The sequence below is a fragment of the Grampus griseus genome (assembly GCF_964374135.1).
Source record: "Grampus griseus genome assembly, chromosome: 7".
Classification (NCBI taxonomy): Eukaryota; Metazoa; Chordata; class Mammalia; order Artiodactyla; family Delphinidae; genus Grampus; species Grampus griseus.
In genome coordinates, this window is record NC_139001.1 from 45,523,850 (window position 1) to 45,543,475 (window position 19,626).

The window sequence follows — 19,626 nt, forward strand, 5'->3', positions numbered from 1 at the left end:
CTCAGCCATGCTTCCTGTTGCATGGTTGAAAGTCCTGAAGTCATCTCAGCCTTTCTCAACCAGGCATGTTACAGTGTGTCAATTCATCCTTAAAAGCAAGAACACACTGTGACTGAGGACATGGAGTAGAACAATTAATCTGTTTCCTGGTTCAAGACTGTTCATTATTCATCCATTAGAAAATGAACTGGAACCTCTGATAACCACACTGATGACTTTATTCTTCAGCCATGTTTTACCCACACAGCAATTAAGGTGCATCTTCCAAATAATAACCATATATAAATAAGTATATAAGTGTTAGAGGTTCTGGACCCATGTTTGGCAATTTACAATATCTTATTAAGTTTACAGTGTGGAATATGACCTAACTAGTCATTTCCCCCCATATGCCTGTAATCCTACCACATCAGTTATCTCTTCCTACTTTCAATCACCTAAGAACTTGAGTGGCATCATTTAAGTATTCTCTCCCAGGTCATTGACAGCATGTTAAACAGGAGAGAGCCCTGTGCCCACCACTAGAGAACTCCTTCTAGAATGGCAAGGATACATTATTTTAACTTTACTGAACTATATAAAACTATCAAATTTTTCTATCTTTCCTATGAGTGTATCAAGAAATATTTTGCCAAATGCCATGTTTTCCTGCCCCTTAAAAAAATTTCTGTACTGATAATTACGATATATTTATACTTATTTTAAATTCCTACTTTAAAATTAATAACAAATTTATTTGGCCTCTTGCTATCAATTCACCCATCATGAATCCTTATTCATTATTCAATAAAAAGTGAAGTTCATGCACACACACACACACACACACGAGTGAATTTAAAACACTATAGCCCATGTAAGCTCAGGGAATTTAGTACTATGGCTATGAAAAGTGAAGTTAGGACTAACTTCCTGTCAGATCACTTTATTTTTTGCAACTCTAACTTCATTCTAGAGTCACATGGTTTGATAATCAGAAAAAGTGATTTCTTAACATCTCTGCTGGATTTGAACAGTAATATTGAGATGACTGCCAGGTCTTTAGTGGACACACTTACCTTTCTTCCTGCTAAAAGCACGGTTCATGATGAGGATCAACCAAATAGATGTTCAGTTCAATCACACTTTATATCCTATAAAATTAAGAAAATAGTAAAGCATAAATAAAGGAATGTTGATCAACCTCTTTTATGTAAATTATTTTAATCACAAAGTCTTTTAAAATTTTCTAGATGTTTAAAAGCAATATTTCAAAATATCCTGAAGGACGATGGGTAAGAATAAACGTAACACTCAATATTATGAGTGGCACAGCAGATAAGAACAATATATCAAAAGAAATTCCTCCAAAGTTCCTTAACTTTTGTCTTTTATCCTATTATACGTCTTTCACTAATTATATTTACCTTCAAATTTAAGAATAAAGAAGGTTAACTTTTCCCTGAGCTTGTTGGCAAGAAGTGTGGTAATGTTTTGGGTTATCATTAACAGCAGTGGTGGATAAACAGAAGTCTTCTGATATAAATGGGGGTCATGCCCCCCACCCCCAATCAGGCTATGCTTGGCAGCCCTGTGTCCCATGATGCTCCAGACAGCTGCTGCCTATCTGTTGAAACCAAGGCAATGGCATGCCTCCCATTCCCCACCCCTGAAGCCAAGGAGGGAGCCTTGATGATCTCCGAGTCACATTCAGGATCATTCATTCTTAGTCTTGAAGAATAGTGCACATTCACAGCCAAGTAGCTGTATGGTCCTTTCCTGTGGGATCTAAGAAATCCAAAAGCTGTTCTTCATTTCATCCCATCTCCCTCTTCTTCAGTTGAAACTGGCAATGTTTTGCTAGAGTAGCTGATTAGGTCTGCAATTCACATAGATACTAATCTCATCAAAGGGCTATTTGGCCATACCTTTGGTGTTCTCTGCTATATGGATTGGCTGAGAATTTTCCAAATCTTTTAAGTACTGATTACTTTCTGCTTAACAAATTCATTTCCTTCTCACATTTTACTATAATCAATTAGAAGGAACCAAGCCCCTCCTTCAACATTTTGCTTAGAAATCCCCTCAGCTAACATCCAATTTTATAGATTGCAAGTTTTACCCTCCACAAAACACTAGAACACAAATACAAGTTGGCCAAGTTTTTTGCCACTTTATTACAATGATCACCTTTTCACCGTTGTTCAAAAAACATGTTCCACTTTTCCGAGACCTTATCAGAATGGCCTTTACCATTCAGATTTCTACAACATTCTGTTCATGATTATCTATGTATTCTCTAAGAAGATGGAAACTTCCTCTCCAGCTCTCCTCTCACCAGAATCATCTTTAGTAATCCCTTCAAAATACTCTTGGTTTCTTCTAGCATGCACTTTAAAACTCTTCTAGCTTCCCCCCATTACCCAATTCCAAACCTGTTTCTACATTTTTAGGTGTTTGTTACAGCAGCACCCTGCTTCTCAGTAACAATTTTTATTTTGGTTTGCTCAGACTGCCATAACAAGATACCATCAACTGGGTGGCTTAAACAACAGAAATTTATTCCTCACAGTTCTAGAGGCTGGAAGTTTGAGAGTCATACTTTAGGGTGCCAGCATGGTAGGGTTCTAATGAGGACCTTCATCGTGGCTTGTAAACAGCCACCTTCTGGCTGTCTCCTCACATGGCAGAAAAGAGAGAGGGCACTCTTATCTCTTCTTGTTCTCATGAGGACACTAATCCCATCACTGGGGCCCCACCTTTGTGACCTCATCTAAACCTAATTAGCTCCTAAAGGCTCTATCTCCAAATACCAGCACTCTGGGGGAGAGGGCTTCAACATATGAATTTGCAAGGGACACAAACATTCAGTCCATACACTCTCCATAAATCTACATAGCAATTGAAGCACAGCAGAGAAATTAATCTTTATCATAAAGTTGTTATTGCAGTGACATTACTGCTATCTCTGTCCTTGCACTTCTACTCCCAAGAAAAATTAAAATAGTTAACTGAATTATAAAATATTACTAGGTACTGTTTAGTAGACTTAGATAATGACACAATAATATCAATCTGTTATTCACCCCATACTTTACTCATCTTCTCATGATATATGCTATTAATACAAGATAGGTAGAGAATACATTTTAAGAATTAGAATGCCAAGATAATTATTCCATGTATATTAACAATATAACATGGTTTATTTTCTATAGTATGAAAGATATTACTATTATATATATATATATAACAATTAAAATGACTTCATTTTCTACAATTAATTTATTCATTCACTCAGAAATAATTTATTGATCTCCAGTTCCAGGCACTCTGCAAGATGCAAAGAAATACAATAAGGACAAAATATATTCTGTATTCTCCCAAGAGTTACTCTTCACCTAGAACATAACAGACATGATTATTAATTGATCATATCCTCAAGGAATAAGTGAAGATCAAAAACTAGCAGAAAAGGAATATAATGTATCCAAATGTTAAGATTCAATTTCTCTGGAAGAATAAAGAGACCAATACCATGATGTCTATTAATCAAAAGATCAAATTCAGTATGCCTCTTCACTACCCAAATCTCATCACTTTTAGGTAGACATTTTCAACAATAGCAGAGCATAAAATATAATGGCATTTAATACTATATAATTTTAAAATCCATGAAATTAAATAATATTGTGCTTTTTAAATTAAGAACAATATAATATAAACTCTTTGGGGACATATAGACAGAAAGTAATAAACCTTAGAATAATTGTATAAAGTTCAGTAGGCCAAATAAGAAGAATATAAAATAATAGTACAATTCTATGACTCTAAAACACCAGAAGGATTGTTGCCTGCTCACAAAACATGTAGATATAAATGTCAATGAATATCAGATAAGCCATTCTTGTAATGTAACTAAAAACCAATAATTTCACTTTCCAAACACCATTCTTTAGCCTATTTATTTGATCCTATGGCACTCTACACTTCTTTGTAAAACAGATCTTACTTCCCCTCTCTATGCCCATGTATATAGTAGAGTGCATGGCACTAAGTCGGCATTCAATATACTTACACCTATTTAATGTATAACAATACATGTTTTGGGCTTCCCTGGTGGTGCAGTGGTTAAGAATCCGCCTGCCAATGCAGGGGACAAGGGTTCAAGCCCTGGTCCGGAAAGTTCCCACATGCCGGGGAGCAATGAAGCCTGTGCGCCACAACTCCTGAGCCTGCACTCTAGAGCCCGCGAGCCACAACTATGGATGCCTGCGTGCCTAGAGCCCGTGCTCCACAACAAGAGAAGCCAACGCAATGAGAAGCCCACGCACCACAATGAAGAGTAACCCCCGCTCTCCGCAACTAGAGAAAGCACGAACGCAGAAAGGAAGACCCAACACAGCCAAAAATAAATTAAATAAATAAATAAATTTAAAAACAACAAAAATACATGTTTTAATGCACTCTACAGTTGACATAATAAGATATATGTCATTATCAACTTAACACATTAATAAGCTAAGAAATATAAGTTCTATATAAACGGATTTTACTTCCATTTACAATATAATATAAATCTTTCTGTTTGGATAAACTTTTCGTAAAGATTGTTTTGGTGACTATATACACATGGATGCATCATTGCCCTATCATTAAACAACTATTATTTCTAAATTTTAGCTAAATATATACAAAGGGAATAATTTACATAAAAATTAGCTTTTATTCATTTTTCCCATAAAATAGCATCCCAGAGTAAAAATCACTAGATATAAAGTATTACTATTTAGGTTTTCTTTTTTCTTTTTTTTAACTAAACATAAAGGGGTTGTAACAATTTACATGGCCATCAGTTATATGACAACACTCATTCAACTTCACATTCCCCGGGATTGACTATTGAATATTGTGTGTCTCTGTGTGTATTTGCATGTGCTATACTTTTTATAATCCTGTTTTTAAAATATAAAACTCTTTAAGATTAACAGTGCTATATGGTATGAAAACATACACTGATATCCCAATGAAAAAGAACCACTATCATTCAATAAATAATCCAAACCTTCCTCAGAAATTTATGTTGACACCTTTCCATATATTAAATTCAGCTATGTAGATTTATTTATACACTTTTGTTTCTGGCCAAGACAGAGTAACAGAGGCTATATTTCTCTTACCATCTGAAACACCTAAAAAATGAAACAAGAGGTATGAAACAATGACTGTTAAGACATTAGACATCAGGCAACAAAGGACAGTGATCCATGAGAGACGAAAAACAAATAAGGTAAGCCCTATGACTTCCCTGGCTTAATGCATGGAGAAGGTTTCCAGACTATGGTCCAGGGAGGTGCAACTCAGTTGAACCCCAGCAATCTCCCTGAGTTTTGGAGATATTGCTGAGAATGTGGTGAAATGAAGATGCCTATTTTGCAGTCAAGAGCACTGGAGAGGAAAGAACTCTACCGAAAGCACTAAAGATACCTGTAAAAAATCCTTCTTACAATCGAACTGAGTAATGATAATGACCCAAGACTGAGGATAGAGCCACCCACAAAATTTAGAGAGAACAGTGCCTGTAGCTCACACAAGAACAAACAGCAAGGAAGGAAAATTTTGAATTCACAGAACTTCAGTTTGATTACTAAGAAGAGTCTCATCTTATCAGTGGGGAAAAATTAAGGCTAGAATAAATGCTGCTTTGGCCTCACCTGACAAATCTTTAAAAACAAGACCCAAAAGAATCAAACTATTTCCAAGTAACTTCTCTATATCCCAAACTATGCTCAAAAGGATTTTAAGGTTAATTAGCACCCAACATGGTAAAATTCACAATACTTGGTATGCAATAAAATGTGTGTGTGTGTGGGGGGGGGGTGGCCATATATATATATATATATATATATATATATATATATATATCACATGCAAAGAAGCAGAAAAATACAATCCACAATGGGAAGAAAAATTAATCAAGACTGATCTACAAATGACCTGGATGATGGTAGTGGTAGGCAAGGACATTTAGATATGTTCCATATGCTCAAGAAGCTAGGAGATAGATTAAATAGATACAAAAAAACACCCAAATAGAACTTCTAGAAATGAAAACCACAATGTATAAAGTAAAAAATATACTATATGAGATTAACGGCAGGTAAGACATTGCAGAATAAAAGAGTAGTGAAATTGAAGACACAGACATAGAAATTATAATGCAACATAGGAAAGTCTAGCTGGCAGGCAGGAAGGAAGAAACGGAGGGAGGGAGGGAGGGAGAAAGGAAGGGAAGGAGGAAAGGAGGAAGGAAGGAAGGGAGGGAGGGAGAAAGGGAGGAAGGGAGAAAGGAAGAGAAGGAGGAAAGGAGGAAGGAAGGAAGGAAGGAGGGAGGGAGGGAGGGAGGGAGGGAGGGAGGGAGGGAGAGACAGAGGATCACTGAATTATGGAAAAGCCTCAAGTGGTTCAATAGTCCCTGAAGGAGAGGAGAGAGAAAAATATTTGAAGAAATAAAGGCTGAGAATTTTTCAAATGATGAAAAATATAAACCCAGAGATTCAACAAGCTTAAACCCCAAATATGAGAAACAAAAAGAAAACAACACCATGACACATCATAATCATTGCTCAATTTTAAGAACAAAGAGAAAATCTTAAAAGCAGCCAGAGAAAAAGACAAGTACGGAGGAACAAAGATTAGGATGGCAGCAGTTTTCACATCTGAAACCCTGCAAACTAGAAGACAGAGGAGCAACATCTTTAAAGTATGCAAAAGATCAAAGTTTGATCAAGAAGAAACAGATAATCTAATTATATACGGGGAACGGTAAGAGTGATTTTTTTTTCCTAAGGCCCATTTTGAATTTCTTTATAAAAAACTATATACATTTTTGCTTTTATCTTTCTTAAGGATCCAGAGGCAAGTAAGTCTGGCTATATTCAAAATACAAATGGAATATTTAAACGTGATCAAGGAAAAAACTCATAATTCATAAATTATTCATAATGTATTGAAATATTACCACTCCAAGTTTAAAGCCAATTGGGAGTTTTAAATCTCCAAATAAAAATTTTTAAATACATTATAAATATTAATAGCAGATGCCATTAGATGAATTCTTTTAATCCCATATTTTAAGTAAAAATCAGTAATCCCATTGACAAAACACCATGAGGCCACTTGGTATTCATTTACTCTATAAATTTAACCTTTTTAGGCCTCATTTTAAAACAAGTTTGAAGCCAACAATCATTTTTCTAAAATAAATCCAGCATATCCAAGTTTGAAAACTATTTACCAAAGGAAATTCACAGATATTTATAATTTAGTTTAGAAGAAGTTTAGGGTGACTTTTTAATGAATGGCAGTTTCCTGCTTTGCAACCTGCTGCCCAAGCTCTTGTTTTAAAAAACTGTCACACTGTTATGACTAAAGGAACTCTATATGGTATGAATGTTAAAAGCTGTAAAGCATCTGGCTTTGAATTTCATTTTTATCCTTATAAGTACATTTAATATCAAATTTTCCTTGAATTCTTTCAAGGTTAAAAGAAAAAAAACCTCAGTATTGATTAAAACATGGTTCACATTAATATGTCATACATCACCTTAAAATCCTGTTCACTAAGAGATCAGAGATGATGTTAAAATAATGAAGACTAATCATTAGGTTTAGTTCTTTGCAGGATGGTAAATTAGGTGAAGTTAAAAAAAAAAGTTCTTTCTCGTGTGAATGCATATAAGATGCATTTTCTTACTCTCAAAACTTTTGTGTGCTTTTTGAATATATAATCCAGGAAGGTAATCCTGACATGATGTCAGACAATTTTAGATCCTGCATTAACTCCTCCACGTTGCTAAATACTCTAAAGCAGTTGCTAACACTTGCAACTTCGTTGCTTGCCATGGTAAAGGCAACTTCCAAAATCCTCCTGGGAGAACTCAGCTCATTTTTGACACTCTTAAGGATCTAATTAGTGTCTATTGTAAAGGTTCTCTGCTTAAAACTCCCAATTGTAAGACATCTTATAATATTCTTCTTCATTGTATTGTAGGACTGTAATTTGCAAAGGGCTCTTTGCTTTTGTAGATCATTACTGAGTGCAGCCAAGAAAACTAACCAGTGCACAAACTGAGACATTTCACAGAAGGAGAAGTCACATGATACGTGTTTAAGAGGCTATACATTTATAATTTACTAAGAAATAGCAGCATTAGTATTTTCTGAAATTCCTTAACTTGGGATATAAATGCTTATCGTTATTTTCATAATACTGACCCGTATCTCTTAACACTCATAAAAAAATCCTTCGCCCTTCCAAAAGATACATGGCAAGACCACGTTATTCGACAAGCATTATAGGAGTGGAAAAGTAAAAATAAGTAGCACATGGTCCCTGCCTTCAATGAACTTATCATCTTTGACAGGTAGGCAAGACTGGGTATGGGGCTCCATGGATAGGGAGGAGCCCTATAAAAGAGGTAGATACCCCTGAAAGAGAGAGGAGGAAGCATGGAATGGCTGTTTCGTACAGAGGGGCAGCTTCAGAGTGTATGTGAACAGTCACTTCCCAAATGGGCAAAGGCTAAAGGTGAGGCGGGGGGAAGGGTTTCAGGTTGTAGGGCAGAGCACGTGTGGCACATGCTGATTAGAGCAGAGGGCTCCTAGCCACACTGCTAATCGCCTTCTGGGAGCCATCCACTGGCCCTCCCTGAGGCTCCCACCTAGACTCTTGTGCAACACCCTTGACTAGGAGGGGAGGAAGGTCTAAGGACAGCTTTAGCTCTTGATAATGTGGCCAACTCTTCAGAATGGCTTATATATGAGAAAACCTTGACATATAAGGTCCAGAAATACCAGGTCTATGCAACAAAATAAAAAGGGCCTGAATTTCTTCCAATGCCAAGAGCGAAGTCAAAATAAAGGCTACAATGAATCAAAAAGAAAAATGGGCACATACAGCCTATTCTTACTGACACTGAAAGCTATGAAATTTGAACCACTTTATTCTAACAATAACATTTTCTATTGTAAGAGGATTTGAATGAAGTATATTCAAAAGTCATTTCCAGAGCTAAGCATTGTGCAGTAGTATCCGGACAATAATTATGGCAAAGCTGGGATACCACAGAACTCCGTGCAGGGACTGAGTATCAGCCTGATGGTGCCGCCACCACTCACCCCCTCCAGAATAAGGTTGTGCCCTTTCAACCAAAAGAGAGAAAGCTCCAGGGAAGGAGATGTAGCGGAAATCTCAAACCACCTGAGCAATCCCAGGGGTATGATGAGTATCCCAATATACTTCCACAAATGTCTATAAAATTCTGAGCTATACTTTGGCAGGCTTATAGCAGTATATTTCAATAACTAGATCGAGATTTTTCATGAGAACTTCAACCAACGATCGATGAACTATTTCTCTCCCTGGGTTATCTTATGTTCTTAATGGGAGGTCAGTTACCTTTCTCTAAAATGAAATAATCACAATAAATAAATTATGCTAAGAGAAATATTTTTAAAGACAAAATATTGAAACAAACATTATTTACAAAAGAATACACATGGCTCTCCTATATGTGGACCTAAAGGTAACCTAGGTTTAGCTTCATTTTAAAGGTTAGACTTTGAAGTTCTTTGTACAAATTCTACTGAACATTCTCCTCTTTTTTTAAAACTCACAATACACTGTCTCTCCTTTTTATTTTGATTGTACACAAAAGAATTATCTTTTTAGACCTGCTGTTTTCGTCATTTCACCAAACACTTTGATATCCATATCCTAACTGTGAGTGAGAACTTGTGGGATCCCATTACTGAGGTAACATTATCTTTGGCAAAACTGTCTGAATTCCTTTGAAAGACTAGAATAAAACAGCTTGACTGCTCATTTAATGCTATTATAGTCTAGGACTCAAGACAATGGATTTTAAGACTAGAATTTGTGAAATATATATTGTTTTAAGATTCAGTTGATCTCTACAGACAAAGCAACAATATAAAAATTTTTACTTCAGTTTCAAATTTTCTTCCTTTTATTAGGGTATTTCACTTGAAAGGATTTTTTTCATTTAAATGTCTTGCTTTAATATGATCTTTTTTTTGACATTTTGTATGGTAAGCAGTTTTTATCTTTACATTAAGTTCTAACAATCAGGAATTTATAAATGTGCATAGATTTGCCATTTTAATCACTTTATACAGTTTTGTTTTAAGACAGACAGACAGAGGGAAATTATTCCTTTTACCAGTTCTTAAATCAGCCCTGGAAGAAACTTCTCACATCTTTTCACCTGATATCTAGAGCACCTCACAATGTTAGTGGCTTAGTTAGGAGGGAATTGATGGGCAGGAAATCTAATCCTCCAAAACAGAGCCTCCAAATATCTCCACTCGAAAATTATGCTTTCCTTACTGTTAGAGGCATTACTGTTACTCTTAGAGGCACTACACTTGCCTACACGCAATACTGCTTCGACCACAGTTAATAATGCATTCTGCCTCTGTGACTACAATCAAAACTTCCTATACTGCTTTGACCACAGTTAATAATGCATTCTGCCTCTGTGACTACAATCAAAACTTCCTATTTTTAACTTTAGTGGGACTATGGCAATCTTAAATCTGCTGGTTTCCTTCCTGTGGGCTTTCAACCAGCCTTTCCCATCTAGCTGCCAAAACATTTCTCCTCAGAAATCTCTTTACCTTCATCACCATCTTGACCATGTTGAACTTTACCCTAGCCCTGCGACCCTGGAAAATAACAAAGGTTAAGGAAATCCCCCATCCCTCTGTGTTCTGGAAATGGCTTGCTACAAAGAACCACCCTTCCCTACAAGACTTAGATAAGATTTAGGGCACTCCCCTGTTTATCCAGGACAAGGCCAGACTTTGACCCTCCAAATTCCCATTCTTTGCTTCATTAATGATTAGCTGAACTGTTTGTGCCACTGACCAATCTGGACAAAAGACCTGCTACCTTGATTTGACCAAACTTTAGCTAAGCTTCTCTCCTTCCCCCAGGCTCCTCTGACCCACTCTCAGCCTAGCAGCCTCAACCCTTCCTTCATAGTCTCCTCTAAGAAGAGGCTGACCTCACAGTAAAACATTCTCTGGTCTATTGTCCCCAGTTGTACCATCCTCACTCATCCTACCTTCCCACCCACATCCCATTCTTTCCAGCCTTGGTTACTCCTCCTTATAAGAGAAAAGCCCTTTTCTGCCTAGCCTTTGAGATGCCTGAGATGATCCTATGCTTGGCATATTCTCCCTACCACAATCATCCACTCCCCTTATTGCACTAATATTTTCAAATAAGGTCTCTCCTTATCTAAATCTGGATTTATTTTTTATTTGACACTCCATTTAACCATACTCACAAGGAGTTCTGGCAACTAACATCAACCTACCTCATTGAATTAATTTGCAAACTTTCGTTTGAATATATCTACTCAAATGGAGCTAGCCCTCTCATTCTCTTGCACTCATGGGTGCTTTCATTTCAGCATCAAATGAATTGCAAAATCATTTTGCAATCCTAGAAAAGTAAATGTATCTTAGTTTTTTAAATTTTGTTATTTTTGCATCCCTAGCAGCATCTAGTTCATACCCAGAGTAAATATCTGTTTAATTACAAAGTGAATTAACAAGTTGTTTTCTAAAACAATATACATTTTATCGTAATACAAACATATATCTTAGCTCCCAAAATCTGTTGAAAATGTACAACTAATTTGAAGATATTTCGTTAGGAAAATTTCTAAGATTGTTTAGTAATACAATTAACAAAGCTACAATCTTACCTTATTACATACATAGTACAGGACTGTGATAAATTATGCAAATAAAGACAATGCACTTACTTTTTCATCAAAGAAAACATTATAAACAAGCTTATAATGATAATAGCCATGATGATTCTCTGACAAAAGAACTATTTCCTTTGTTAAACAGGAAGAAATCTATTGAAATAATATATTTGCTGAAACAATATAAATTAATGAATAATTTGATAAAGCCACATATATTTTCAGACTGGAGTCCAGCAAACACTGTGATTGTTCCAATACCAAAAACATGAAGAAAAAATTTACTCTAATAAGGCAAATATTCTTTATCTAGGTTAAACTTTTCATAGAAACAAAATTCTAAGAATAGAAGGAAATGGAGATAGTATCTACCTAAGGACAAAGGAGGAAATATTTGTAAGTGAGAAAAGAGTAAGAAGTCATTAATAAGTGAACCAAATGGAAAATATCAGTATGAAAGCATAATGACTGAAATTGTAAAAAGCCATAAAAATGGACTAAGTTGCAAAATAGGTAAAATTTATAGATGAATTACTGAGCACAAAGATTAAATGGAGAAACCCTCCTAGGGGACTATGAAAAGACTGAAGAGATATATCAAAGAAATACTGAGAGAGTTAGAGGATAGAAATAAAAGTGCCAAAATCTAGATCCTGGGAATACCAGAAAGAAAAATAAAAAGAGAGAAAAAAGATAGTTAAAAAAAATTATGAAGTGGATTTTCACAGAATTAAAATTGATTATGAAAAATGTCAAATTGAAAGTTTCAGACTTAAGCATATTATACTATTTACTTAAGCATATTATACTATTTACATATTTAGACTATTCTAAAATTTAGAATAGTAAATGCAAGACAAAATATACAATACATGCAGGCAGCCAAATTAATAATAAACTTCATAACAGTAACAAAGGACGCAAAAAAGACAAGTAAGCAATATTTTCAAGGTATACTGAAAGAAAAGAACTTTGAACTATGAATGTTATATGGAGTAACTATAATATAATATAATGTGAGGGAGTAATAACTACATTGAAGACAAACAATGCCTCAGAGTTATTACCACTGAAAACATACTTTTTTAGTATTCTGAGGTAATGGGGGGTTAGGATTTCAACATATGAATTTTGATAGGACACAATTCAACTCTTCACAGCTACTGTGAGATAGTGTATTTAAAATAAGCATGTGGGACTTCCCTGGCAGTCCAGTGGTGAAGACTTTGCCTTCCAATGCAAGGGGAGCAGGTTTGATCCCTGGTCCGGGAGCTAAGATCACACATGCCTCATGGTCAAAAAACCGAAACATAAAACGGAAGCAATATTGTAACAAGTTCAATAAAGACTTTAAAAATGGTCCACTCACATCAAAAAAATAAATAAATAAAATTAAAAAAAATAAAGAAATATAATAATCATGATAATATGAGGTTTATGCCAAGGATGCAAGGATTGTTCAATATAAGAAAATTTGCCAATATAATTAAGCACATTAACAGGCTGATTGAGAAAAGATGTAATTAACTCAATAAATGCACAATAAACTTTTTTCAGTTTGAAAAAACTTTTACAGAATTAAAAAGAAAAAAAGTATCCCTTAACAAACTAGAAAGGATGACAATCTTCTTCACTTGGTAATCTTCACCATTTATCACACTTAATGGAGAATATTAAGATACTTTTAAGCCTGGGAGCAAAATAAACCTTGTACCATGGTACCAAAGGTACTTGCTCCTGCCATAGCAGGAAAGAAAAAGATATGAGTGTGATGAATGGAAGGGATGAGATAAAACTAATATTAATTACAGATGATATGACTACCCATCTTTTAAAGTCTGCAGAATACCTATTAGAATTAATACTGAGAGTTCAGCAAAATTGCCATATACAAAATCAACTTATAAAAATGAATAGTATTACTCTATACCTATAATAGCTAGCATGATCAAAAAATGAAATATTATTCACTATAGGAATAAAACTATAAAGTATCTTGGAAATTAATATAAAAAATTCTTACAATTTCTATGGAGAAAACAGTTTAAACTTGTATATAAACAAAGATAATTTACACAAATGGATATATTTCTTGCTCTGAGCAACATAACTTAATGTTATAAAAATATCAATTATTTCCCAAATAATTTATATATCCAAAACATATAATCAAAATTTCCAACTGGATTTAGTAACTTGTGAAAATGCATTGCATATAAAAGAGAGTAATTTACTGTAAACTTATTCTAAAATTATTTATTCTTCCATATAAATGTCCACATAAAATTTCCTCCATATGTTTTAGCATCTGTCTAAACTTATTCTAATATTTATATGATATAATAAATGTTTAGAAATAATTAAATTACCCTTTAAAAAAGTTTAAAAAGAAATCCTAAGTGATATAAAAACATATATATTGTAAAATTATTGTAATAAAAACAGTAATAACATTGGCAGGAAATCCAAGAAGTGGATTGTAATAAAGAGTTCATAAATATCCCTGAAAGATGGGATCTTAATTCTGATTAAGGGTAGAATCTTAATATATGATTAAGAGGACATCATAAATCCAAGGATATGCTCTTTAACAGATGGTATTCAGAAATTTGGCTCATATGGAGGGGGGGAAAAAAACATTTTATCCCTAACACTACACAAAGTTGGGATCCAAATGCATTAATAACTTTATGAGTAAGAAAAAAAGCCTATAAAATATAAGAAAATACAAAAAGAATATCATTTTGACCTAGAGCAAGAAAAGAATTTCTTGAAAAAAAATGCAAAAATAGAAATAAATTTGATTACATCATAATTAAAGATTTAATTTCAGAAAAGGTAACCATGAAAGAGGTAATCAACAAATGACAATTCTGAGAAAAGATATGTTCTCTCTCTAAATCTGATAATAACTAATATCTAAAATATAAAAAGGCTTTCCTAAAAATCAATTTTAAAAAGTCAGTGACTGCTCCCCACAAAAATGGACAAACAATAAGAACTATCAATTTGTTGAACAACCCAAAAGGCTAAGAAGCATATAAATGGATGCTCAAACTTATTAGTAATCACCAAAATTCAAATTTAAACCATATTACTTTATATTAATTTGATTGGCAAAGTTAGAAAATTGTATAATGCCAAGTATTGGTGATTTTGAGAGGTTATAACAATGGTTCTCATATTTACATGCTCATTAGAATCACCTGGGAAGATTAAAAACTATTACATGTCAAAAATTCACTCTGTCTATATCAATCAGAATATAGGCTCCTGACTTGAATATTTTTAAAGAACCCTCCTGGTAATTCTAACATGCAAGGAGAGTTGAAGAAAACTAGGATATAGTAACCTTCAGGCACTAATAGGGACAATTTATAAATAGCGTGGCTCATTTGAAGAACAATCTATAGTGCTTAAACAAATTTAATGTTCACATACCCTATAACTCAGAAACTCTGTTCCTGAGTATTCATCCCAAAGAAATTCTCACAGGTCCACGAAGGACTTCTGTGAGAAATCTCATTAATGTTTGAGGTGGTAAGGGGCTGGAGGCATTCTGATTGTCTATCACCAGTAGAAGAGACAGGCAAAATGTGGCAGGGGTACATCAAGGAGTACTCTGTAGAATGGTCAATTGAAAATGATGATTAAATGTGTGCATAACAAAATGAGTGGATCTTAGAAACAATGCTGATTACAACAAACAAGACGGTGAACCAGATAATCCCCAAATTAAACAATGCTTATATACAAAACAATACCAATTTTAAAAGAATAAATACAAACAAAAAAATATGTACATGAAACAACTGAGTATGCTGAAGAGGGGGAAAGGGATAAAAAATGTGCATAAAAGGTAACAAATCAGAGGAAAGACAGTGACTTTGAACAGCCCTAAGGAGTATGATTATTTCAATACTTTGCACCTGCTATCAATATATAAATCTTGGTATAAGGCTGGCATTACCATGCCATTTTTCTTTATGCAGTCACCCAGGGTACATGGAGTCTTGTGGTACATTTATGGGGTGACGTCAGCACCCCTGCCCTTCAGTACAGGAAAATGCCGAAGCTCGTTTAAGATTGGAAAGAATTATCTTCCATACAACGGAGGCATCTAGACTGGGCTGAGATGATTGATGTCAGCCCGTTCATACCCCCTCAATTTTTTCTATCTCCATTAGTCAATTGGGCAATGGTGATTACCCACTTTAAGGTTGAGATCCAAATACCCAGACATCAATCTCTGCCTATTCTCTTCATCTTCTCTCTTATCTCAGAGGAACAGGAACATCTTCCCACTCCCTACACTTGTGTTCTTTGTTCTACTTTAATCCTAGTTCTTTCTAATTCTTGAGCATCATTAACATCCTCATTCCACCAAGAGATGGAAATCATTAGTTATAGATTTCTCTTTTAACTTTTGCCACAAAGTTCTTGAAATTCTGGTTACTTTTTCCACTGTGTCATGTCTTCAGACCCTTTGCAATATTTTTTTATTTATATTTCAAAGAGAGAGCTAGCCAGTCTAATTGATGGATGGATATGGAAAGTAAGAGAAAGGGAATTCAAGGACAACTTTCTTTTCTCTTTTTAGATGAGTAAATCATAGTACATTTATTGAGAAAGGGACACTTGCGGAAACAAAGGTTGGAAAATGGAATTCAAGACTTGTTTCAGATATGTTAGTTCTGAGATATCTATTAGACATCTAAGAAGCTGAGTGAATGGTTAGATATAGGAGTCTGGGACTGGCAGGCAGGGTAGGAGTAGAAATATAATTTGTGAAGTAACCAGTTTATAGATGATGAGGTCAGCTAGGAAGTGTGTACAAATGGAGAAATGATAATTGAGCCCACAGGCATGCCAGATTTTATAAATTAGGCAGAATAAGATTAAGCTGGGAGATGGTTAAGAAACAGCCCCTGAAGTCAAATGAAAACCAAGAAATTGTGCATTTCTGGCATCCAAATGAAGAAATTTTCATTAAGAGAAGATTAAATAATACTGACATGTCTACAAAGGGGAAATCTGAGAAATGGCTATCAGTTTCACAACATGGAGACTATCAGTGACTTTTGCATTGTAGTTTCAGGGGTGAAGGGGCTAAGACAGCTTGATTGGTGTTGGTTCATGAGAGAAGAAGTGAGGGAGCAGAGAAAGCAAGTGGAGAAACTCATGGAATTCTTCTATAAAGGGAAGCAAGAAATAAGGCAGGACTTAAGGGTGACGAACTCAAGGAATAGATATAAATTGGGTACTACTGCATGTGTATTTAGGCTGATGGGAACGTATCTTTAACGGGAGAAAATTGATGATACAGAAAAGAGAAGGGATAAATGCAGGAACAAATTCCTTGAACAGGCATTCATAAAGGAATATGGTTGAATCCACAAATGAAGTGACTGTCCTTAGATAAAAGGAGAGGTAGTTCACTCATAACAGAAAGGAAGGCTGAGTCATTGGAACATATAAAAATCCTTGGTAGTTCAGTAGATTTAGTGGTGAGAAAAATATGGAATTTCTCATCTAATTGCATGTATTTTATCAGTTAAATAAAAAGCAGGTTCTTACCTCTGAGTGAGGAAGATGAAGGGATGTAAGGATTAAAGAAGGGAAAAGAAGAGGAGAAGAGGGGTCAGAAAATAGTCATCTCGAAGAAAAGAGCAAATTGAAGAAACAAAGCAGTTGAATTTCTGGGCTTTTGTAATGATCTGATGAGGACTTCAGTCTAAACATAAAGTCAGACTAATCAGCATGTGAGTTTTTGTGTGTCTGTTTCAGCCTCTTGATCTACTTAAGCGTAGAAGAGTTCGGAGTTGGACTATAAAAATCTTAGTTGGTGAGAACTGCAGAAGATAAAATGAGAAAATACTTTTAAGCAAGGTGGGTTTGAAAAGTTTATAAATATGTTAGGGAAAAACAGTCTCTTTCTAGTCCTTGGCATTTTTAATATCTAACAAGGAGACTTGAACCATGTGATGTGAGTTCATCTCCTTATTTCGCATTCTTGTATCATAAAACTGCTGTCAGGCACAACCCGGTCAGCTAGCTCTGCTTTCAGTCCAGTGACCTGGAGGTGAAAAGCCTCCTGATTTTGCGATTTCTCTGCAGAAACACACACTTGCTTCTGCATTTGGTGCTTGCTTTCCTTTTGTTATTCTTAACATATAAAAAGAGGAGTTACGAAAGCCTAAGCTTCAGATTTAGTGACAACCAGACAGAGAACAAGTTTGTCTGGGAATAACAAGAATGGTTGGTCCATAGCCTTCTTTTATTTAGAAAGCTAAATGTGAGTATTAGAATATATTAAATATTGTAGTGTGTATACTTACTTTTAATGGTCCAAAATTATAAAAATACTCAAATAATTACAAAAACATTCATCTTAATTCTACACATCTTTATTTTTTTTAAATTTACTCTACTCATTAGAGAAATATTGTATTCTAAACATAATATTTAAAAGCATAAATTGAGGTCCATCCATCTTTGCTTTTAGATTAAAACTTTAATTTACTGGATGTTATGACATACATTTCTATCTTGCATAGAAACCAAGTGCTTCAGTGCATTTGAAATGCCTTGATGCAATTTAAATTTTATTCCTCTTTCTCCTAGTACACCCTAGAAGGGATATCAAAGATAAAAAAATAACTGAGAAGAGAGGTAAGATGTACATTTCCCAGTGAACTTCTTTACAAAGTGTAGAGCAAAGAACACTTTACAAACATTGTGCTTTCAGTTATGGTATTAATATTGAGAATAATATTAATATGGAGAATAAGAAGCCTAAATTAAAATAAGCATTTTTTTAATTATGGAAATATTGGCAAAGTATAAGCACATTTTAAGTGCTGGAATTTATCCACTTAACTCATCTAACAGAATCATAAGCAGATAATCATTACTTAATGATAAAAATGCAGTATATACACCATTACAAAGAAGTCCTGTCTTGGTGGAGGTGAAATCAAAACGTCCTTTCACAGAGAAACAAATCTGGAGTTTTCTCATGTTCCCCAGTGCTTTTTTTTTTTTTATATATTAACATTCTGTTCTCATAATGCAAACCGTATGTGACAATATGCAGCCCAACTCATTCCCTTAACATTACACAAATGTGCTCACTCAGCAGTCCAACAAAGTGACTGAATTGTTGTGAATGTCTTTGATCACTTCTATGCCAATGATGGCCAGGTAAAGTAAAACAACAATGTGTCTTTCCTTTGCAATGTATGTTTTTTAGATCATAAACTGTTAGAAAAAAATCAGTAGAAAACTAGTTCTTAAAAAAATTTAAATTCAGAAATCATTAACCAAAATATAAGGTCAGTAGTTAAGACACTAGTGCTGCTTTTGTTTTAAGCTAAAAAGAGTCACTGCATTTCGCAGTTTAAATGAGTGCATATACTCATTTACTAACTGAGTGATTTGCTACAAGGAAAGGTAAAACCTCGTCCTTGCTTGGGAGAAATCAGGAACTGAGAGAGGGGAATGTTGCTGAAGCTTAATGATCTTCAGCTGTGAGACAGATGGAGCTTCAGACTGAATTGGAAATCTTTTTGAATAGTGAAGTTGGAGCTCCCGAAACATGGAGGAATTCTACCCTTGCTTCTGCTGGGTTTGGATTATGGAAGAACAATTCCTTCTGAAAGTTTAATAAGTCCAAATATACCTACTAAACAGAAAATATCTTTCCATTAGAAAAGAAATCTCATGTTCTCATACCTTCTATTTCTTTTATATTAAGTAAAACATTCTAAATTGAAGAGAGTTAAAGAAAATGATAGTGATACATCTTAGTCCACAGATGCACTGATTTTTGCAATTGAGAAAAAAT

General features: G+C 34.6%; 1 protein-coding gene across 1 annotated transcript in view; it reads right to left on the reverse strand.

Annotated features, from left to right (window-relative positions):
* GULP1 (GULP PTB domain containing engulfment adaptor 1) overlaps window positions 1–19,626 on the reverse strand; it is a 276,087-nt gene that overhangs the window by 112,214 nt on the left and 144,247 nt on the right. The window contains exon 3 of the mRNA XM_082658306.1: window positions 1,056–1,130. Coding sequence (XP_082514432.1) covers window positions 1,056–1,083 — 28 coding nt within the window. The 5' untranslated portion in view covers window positions 1,084–1,130. The remainder of the gene's footprint in view (window positions 1–1,055; window positions 1,131–19,626) is intronic.